The following is a 7,037-nucleotide window of genomic DNA, read 5'->3' as shown; positions in this document are numbered from 1 at the left end:
GAGCTGGGGTGGGGATGCTGGGGGGGACTCATGGCAGCTCCAGGCTCCCCTGGCCTCTCAGCCTTACCATCTTTCATCTGGCTCCAGGGACACGGGAGACCCCAGCCCCCAGGAGCCAGAGCTCACCTCTCCTCAGACCCCACTCCTCACTCAGACGCCCCCATTCACTCCTTTCTTCACTTGGTCATTTATGCCTGTGGGCCACACATCTAGGAGGCAGGAGCTGCTCATGGGTGCCGCCCAGAACCAGGGGTCAGCCGGGAGGCAGACACTCCTGTGAGAGGGGGGACGCCCGGGGCCCCGGCCCAGCACCAGGTAAATGGGGGGGGGGGGGGGGGGAACCAGCAGGACAAGGGGCTGGGCAGCGGTTAGGGATGGACCCGAGGCTCCCCTGGGTGGGCTGGAGCCCCGCCATTAAGGTACATCCCAGTGGGGCTTGGACAAGGCCCGGGCCAGGCAGCGCGAGGATGCGCGTACTCCGCCTGGGCGCGCCGCGCCTTACTGGGAGTTGACCCTAACGGAGTCTCTCCTGGGTCCTTCGGGGGTCCCTGGGGGGAGCACAATGCCGGCCTCACTCACAACTGGCGGGGTGGGGGGCGGGAGAAAGGCCAGCCGGGCAGAGGACGCGCAGGACAGATGGAAGACTCCGGTGGACGTGAAATCTTTACTTAGAGAAAAGCGACAGAGTCAGAGACCCACGGGGGCGGGGCTGCAGCGAGGGCGCCTGGGGACACGAACACGGCGGAGAGCATCGGGCGACGCGCTGGTCACAGAAGCTGGCGGGGGACGCTGCGGAGACAGAGCCCGAGGGTTGAGAGTGGCGACGCGGCCAGGAGCTCCCCGCGGACTCCGCGACCCCGGCGGGCTGGGATTCGCACCCCTCACCCCCGAGGTTCTGGCAGGCCGGGTCGGAGGGAAGAGGAAGGGAGGGGTGGCGGGGGTCTCTGGCTCAGAAGCGGTGGCGGGAGGCCAGGAAGAGACCTGGGCAGAGCCCGCCGGGGCCCCGCGGCGCGCACCTACCCCGGGCCGGGCTGCCGGGCCGGAGACCGTCACTGCGCGGGCGGAGGCGCAGCGCTCCCGGCTGCCTTCCGCGCCGCCTCCTTCTCCGCCTTGGCCGACGGCTTCCCGGGGGGTTCGGTGGCCGCCGCCGCCCCAGCCTGGGTGGGCCCCTTGCGCTCCTCCTTGGCGGCGCGGTAGCCGTCCCCCCAGGCCGCCGGCGTCTCCGTGCCGTGCTTGCGGCTCAGCGGGTAGGCCCCGATGGCCGCCAGGATGCTGCGGTGGCGCTCGGGGTCCATCTCCGTGTAGTACATCTCCAGGGTCAGCGGCGTGCAGATCTTGTGCTGCGGGAGGGGCCGGGTCAGGGTCGGCGGGGCTGAGCCCTCCTGTGCGCCCGGGGCCCCGGGCCCTCCCGCTTCTGCTGCTGGGGACACCGCGGACAGTTTGTAATGGAGCCATGGTTTCAGGACACCGAAGGTCAGCCTCCGGTTCAGAACTCAGGGCCCTGGAGGGGCACAGAGCCAGGAGGTCGCTGGTTGTAAGGGGAGGGGGCCACCCAGGGAGAGGGGCGCAGACACCAGTGGACCTGCCCAGCGCAGCAAGGCCTCTGCGGAGCGCGCTCCAGAGCATAAACCATGGAGTTAAGGAGAAAAAGAGCAGATTTTACTTCTGATAAATAAAAGGCTTTCTAAAAACACACTAAAAGCTATAACCATTATTGGCAAAGAGATTTAAAAAAAAAAAGGATGGAAGAAAATATTTGCCAAATAGGTAGGGACCATTAATATCATCTTATATAAAAATAAAACCTCACACAAGTCATTCAGGAGGGCAGATGACCCCTAGAGAGGCGGCTGGAGGGTGACCTTTTCTGCCTCATCTTTTACTTATTTTTTAAATTACAAGAAGAGAAACCCATCACTAGCACATCTTTTCTTTTAAATTTTCAAAAGATAGGATCTCATGTTCTAGAGAAGTAACAGGAACATGGCTTTGGAGACCACGTTCCCCCAGCAGCAGGAGACACCCCTGCCACCCCCTGCCTGGAGGCTATGGGAGGAGAGGTGGCTGTACGCCCCCCACCGGAGCCCTGGCCCCCTTACCCGCAGCAGGAAGCCGTCGGGGCAGGTGAACTGGTCGTACCAGATGGCCTTGTACATGATCAGCACGCAGCCCAGCAGCGCCATGGCGAAGGCGATCATCCGTGCGGTGGGCAGCTGGCAGGAGGGCAGAGAGGGGCTCAGCCACGCCAGGCGGGGGCCGTCTTTGTGGGGAGCCCCTCAGGGGCTGGGCTGGCACAGGACCATCCCCGCCCTCCAGTCTTGATGCCCCCCCTCCCCCCACCCCGGGGAGCCAGTGGCTTTTCCGACTTTTCCCAGGGTCAAGTGTGCAGGCGTCACCCCTGGGGGCCAGGCCTTGCTGGCGGCCCCTCCACTGGGCTTCTGGAAACATCTGCCACCAAGTAGAGTGATGTGGCCTTTGACCCAGGTGGTCTTGCGGGAATTTGCAGCTTCCCTGCGATGTGGGCTCCACAGGGGATGGGGGCCGCAGCCTCAGGTGAGTCGGAGGCTGCACTCACCAGGCCTCCCAGGGGACTGCCCACGGTGAGTGCATGTGCGGCAACATGAACTGCAGACTGGAACGTGCCGCCAGGGGCGGGGAGCCCTAGCAGATCTTACTACTGGAGAATGGAAGGCTTTGGAAACGGTCCACTAAAAATGACTAAAGCTATCATTAGTAACACTGACAGATTTAAACAAGAGGGTGAGAGAAGATATTTGCCAGATACACTGCAGAAAGGAAGTATTACATAGAAAGCCCGTAAGTCACTGAAGATGAGACAATGACCCACTGGGCGAATAGGCAAGCAGCACTCGTGGGCGCGTCCCAGAGAGAGAAACATCTCAGGAGCGCCACCGTTTGGTCAGTCTGCACCTGCACCCTCGGGAGGGGGCCTGGTGGGTGCAGGGCAGCTGGGGGGCCAGCTCTGGGCGGGATGACTCACTGCCACCCTCTCCTCCCTGACAGCGAGGGGACCCCAGACTGGCCTGGACTGAGCCCAGGCACCCCCAGCTGCCTTCCACCTTCTCCCCCTGTCCTGAGTCCCCACAGTGGGTGGGGTGGGTGTGGTTACCCTGCGCCCTTCCTCTGGGTGGCTGCAGTTCAGCCTCTGGCCCTCCAGGTCAGGGAACTTCTTCTGCTGGTCTGGGGAGGACAGCTGGTATTCTGTCTGCGTCTTGATGACCACCTGTGAAAAGAGATGGCCATGGCCTCAGTGGGCAGCTGGCAGGGACCCAAGAAAGCCCTGAACTGAGAGGGGAGGGAGCCAGGGTCAGCTTCGTGGCAGTGATGTTGACGCTGACCCATCTCCCAGGACTGTCTGGTGGACGGCAGGGCTCCAGCAGCCACAAAGTGAGGCCAAGGGAAGGTGGACGCTGAAAGTCTGCTGGGTGCATGGCAGCTCTGGGCCTGGCCCGGCTGCTGATGGAGCCCCTCACTCTGCCTGCTGCCTTCAACTCAGGGTGCTAGAGAATTGCCCTTGGCCAGCAGGGGTGGTCCTCCTGCCCCGGGTCCCCAGCATAGATGCTGCCCCCACCTCCAGCAGGGACAACTCGGGGTGCCCTTCATGCTGCATGACCCCCTGGGGGGTCAAACTGGGCTGGGCTCGAGCTGAGCTCTTTGCTTCTCCCCAGTTTCTGCTATAAGCACCCCCAGTGGTGACTTGCCCAAGGACCCCCAGATCTCAGGCTTAACCCAGGACAGGGCCATGCCCCGAGGAGAAGGGTGGGGAGCGTTGCCTTTTGAGTGCCCACGTTGGCAGGGTGCTGCCTAGGAGTCGGTGCATGAATTCTCGGTTAGCCGTTGGCCAGTTTGCACGCTCTGGCATATGGGGGAGCTGACCAGGAGGTCACACAGAGTGCCCGTGGCCAGCTGGGGCTTTGGCCCCCATGGCCCTTTGTCTGCTTGCTCTACTGCACCTGGGAAGAGGCCACATCTAGACGAACCTCACCCCACACCCCTTTGTTCCCAGGGGAGCCTGAGAAGGGCCCCCACGCTGGCCCAGGCCCTCACCTGGTCAGGGAGAGGCGGCTGGAGCTGGCTGACGTCCAAGGGGCTGATCAGAGGCACACTGTCCATGGCAGCCCCATCCTGGTCCCCAGGGTCTTTACCTGGCTTCCCAGAGAAGCTGCAGCCCAGCTTCACCATGGTGGATGGCAGTCCTTGTCCTGTCCAAAGACAGACAGGGTCACTGCCCACAGGCTGCCCCCTGGACACCCACGCCAGCTGGCTCTGAAGCCAGAGGACCCTGAGCTGGTCCTGATGCTCCTCACACCAGAGCCGGGGACAGGCTGTAAGTGGTCAGGCCAGCCTCCTTGGACAAACCGGTCAAATCCAGCCAGATGCTGGGTGCTGTACCTTCTTGACCCCCACAGCCCCTCTGGACCCCACAGCACTGCAGGGTACAGCACCCCAACCAGTGACTGTCCATGAAGCCGTGGGAGTCTTCCACTGGCAGCTGCTCTAGACAACCTCCTCTTTCGTCTTCTCCTTCTTTTTTTTTTTTTTTTTTTTTGAGACAGGATCTTGTTTTGTGGCCCAGGCGGGAGTGCAGTGGTGTGATCTTGGCTCACTGCAGCCTTTGCCTCCTGGGCTTAAGCAATCCTACCATCTCAGCCTCCTGAGTACCTGGGACCACAGGTGCGCCCCACCACGCCTGGCTAATTTTTAAAATTTTTGTAGAGACGGGGTTTCGCCAGGTTGCCCAGGCTGCTCTCAGGCGATCTGCTTGCCTAGTGCTGGAATTACAGGAATGAGCCACCGCGCCTGACTCTAGACAACCTCCTAAAGACGACAATCCCGGACATCAGTCTGGACAGTTGGGTGCCAGACTCGGCAAATAAAAATGCTGGAGACCCAGCTAAATTTGAATTTCAAATAAGCAACGAGCTCATTTTTAATGTAAGAGCATCCCACGCAATACGCGGTATGGGACGTGCTTATCTTGAAGTCAGTCCTCATTCTGTCTGGCGACTCTGCCGGAGACGCAGGAAGTGAGAAAGGGCGGCCACAAGAGGGCACCCGCGAGTCAGCCCAGCTGCGAGCCCGGCGCTAAAGGCCGCGGAGAGCGGGTCCCCTGCGGAGCTGAACTCCACAGCAGGGCCCCGCGGGGCTGGGAGAGGGCGGGCCCCACTAACCCGGAGAAGCCGAGGGTGCCCGGCTTCGCCTCCAGGCGGACCTCCTAGAGAAAAGGAATGCAGCGGATGGCCTCCGAGCTGATGGATGGAAAAAGCAGAAAAAGAAAACGTATTCAATCAATCAAAGGAAAAAAGAAAGGTCCTGTGTGCAGTAGAAACGGAACCTGTGGCCCGGTGCGATGGCGGCGCCTGTGGTCCCAGCTACTCCGGAGGCTGAGGCGGGAGAATCGCTTGAACCCGGGAGGCGGAGGTTGCAATGAGCCGAGATCGCGCCACTGCACTCCAGCCTGAGTGACAGAACGAAACTCCGCCAAAAAAAAAAAAAAAAAAAAAAAAAAGGCCGGGCTTGGTGGCTCACACCTGTAATCTCAGCACTTTGCGGGGCCAAGGCGGGCAGGTCACGAGGTCAGGAAATCGAGACCGTTCTGGCTAACACGGTGAAACCCCGTCTCTACTAAAAAATACAAAAAAATCAACCGGGTGTGGTGGCGGGCCCCTGTAGTCCCAGCTACTTGGGAGGCTGAGGCAGGAGAATGGCGTGAACCCGGGAGGCGGAGCTTGCAGTGAGCCGAGATCGTGCCACTGCATTCCAGCCTGGGCGACGGAGCAAAACTCCGTCTCAAAAAAAAAAAACCAAACAAACAAACACAAAACACGAAAACGGAATCTGCCATCACAACCTTCTCACAAAGAACTCCAAGCGCAGACAGCATCATCACCACAGCATTCTACCAGCCATTTACAGGGAAAGTAATGCATGTCCACGAAACTCTTCCAGAAAGACAAGGGAGCACTCACCAGCTCCTGAGGCCAACGTAGCCTCAGTCCCCTAACCCAGCAAGGACAGCAGCGGAGAGGAGCTCACAGGCCAGCCCCCCCTCCCCTGCACACGCACACGCACACACCACTGCGAGGCCCCAAAGCGCAAGCACCGTAACTTGTAGAACCGCAGATCAAGGCACTTTCAAATCTCAAGCAGCATGAATCCAGCAAATACAACAAAGTAACATATCATGACAGGTTTGGTGTATTCTGGAAATGAAGTTTGGCTTAACATTTGACAAGCAATCGTATTTTTCACCATATTAACAGAATAATGAAAAAGCGTATCTGCTCAATTGTTACAGGAGCAGAAGTAACTCTGGGTAAGACTCGGGGCTCATTTACTATTCCTCGTACCCATTAGTGCACTAAGGCAGGAGGTGAGTGCTGTAACCCGGTAACAGTGAACCACAAAATCCCCACAGCAAACCTCACTGAATGTGAATCCTGAAAGTGCCTTGATCTGCGGTTCTACAAGTTATGGTGCTGGAGGTCTCAGCCAATGCTGTAGGGCAGGACAAAGAAATGAGCTCTAGTGCCAGACAAGAGTAAGTAAAACTCTGATTATTCACCCATGAAACAGTGTCTGTGTTTAGAAACCCCAAAAGAATCTATAGACAAATCATAAGGATCAAAAAGTGAGTTTGGCAAGGTTGTTGGATTTTAGTCAGAAATCGGTTACATTCCTATATGTTAGTGGCAAAAATAAATAAATAAATAAATAAGGCTGGGCGCAGTGGCTCACGCCTGTAATCCCAGCACTTTGGGAGGCCGAGGCAGGTGGATCACGAGGTCAGGAGATCGAGACCACGGTGAAACCCCATCTCTAGGCCGGGCGCGGTGGCTCACGCTTGTAATCCCAGCACTTTGGGAGGCCGAGGTGGGTGGATCACGAGGTCAGGGGATCGAGACCACGGTGAAACCCCGTCTCTACTAAAAATACAAAAAATTAGCCGGGCGTGGTGGCGGGCGCCTGTAGTCCCAGCTACTCGGAGAGGCTGAGGCAGGAGAATGGCGTGAACC

General features: G+C 59.1%; 1 protein-coding gene across 1 annotated transcript; it reads right to left on the bottom strand.

Moving 5' to 3' along the window:
• Nucleotides 1-650: 650 nt before the first annotated feature.
• On the bottom strand, nucleotides 651-4,242 carry CALY (calcyon neuron specific vesicular protein). Its single transcript, XM_032174410.2, has 5 exons — nucleotides 4,069-4,242; nucleotides 3,131-3,244; nucleotides 2,100-2,213; nucleotides 1,021-1,340; nucleotides 651-789 (listed from the first exon to the last, which is right to left on the bottom strand). The coding sequence occupies exons 1-4, from the start codon at nucleotides 4,201-4,203 to the stop codon at nucleotides 1,050-1,052; spliced, it is 654 nt and encodes a 217-aa protein (XP_032030301.1). The 5' UTR covers nucleotides 4,204-4,242; the 3' UTR covers nucleotides 651-789; nucleotides 1,021-1,049.
• Between the last annotated feature and the right edge of the window lie 2,795 nt (nucleotides 4,243-7,037).

The sequence above is a fragment of the Hylobates moloch genome, unplaced genomic scaffold (genome assembly GCF_009828535.3).
Source record: "Hylobates moloch isolate HMO894 unplaced genomic scaffold, HMol_V3 SCAFFOLD_3, whole genome shotgun sequence".
NCBI lineage: Eukaryota > Metazoa > Chordata > Mammalia > Primates > Hylobatidae > Hylobates > Hylobates moloch.
The sequence above is the reverse complement of the archived record's forward strand: the minus strand, read 5'-3'. Positions and strand labels throughout refer to the sequence as shown.

Bases quoted from the DNA above. Each gene is read 5' to 3' on its own strand.
- CALY (XM_032174410.2), bottom strand. From the start codon at position 4,203: ATGGTGAAGCTGGGCTGCAGCTTCTCTGGGAAGCCAGGTAAAGACCCT. The intron at 2,214-3,130 runs GTAACCACACCC...CCCTCCTGCCAG, and splicing joins ACCCAGAGGAAGGGCGCAGG to CTGCCCACCGCACGGATGAT. The intron at 1,341-2,099 runs GTAAGGGGGCCA...CCCCTCCCGCAG, and splicing joins CCGACGGCTTCCTGCTGCGG to CACAAGATCTGCACGCCGCT.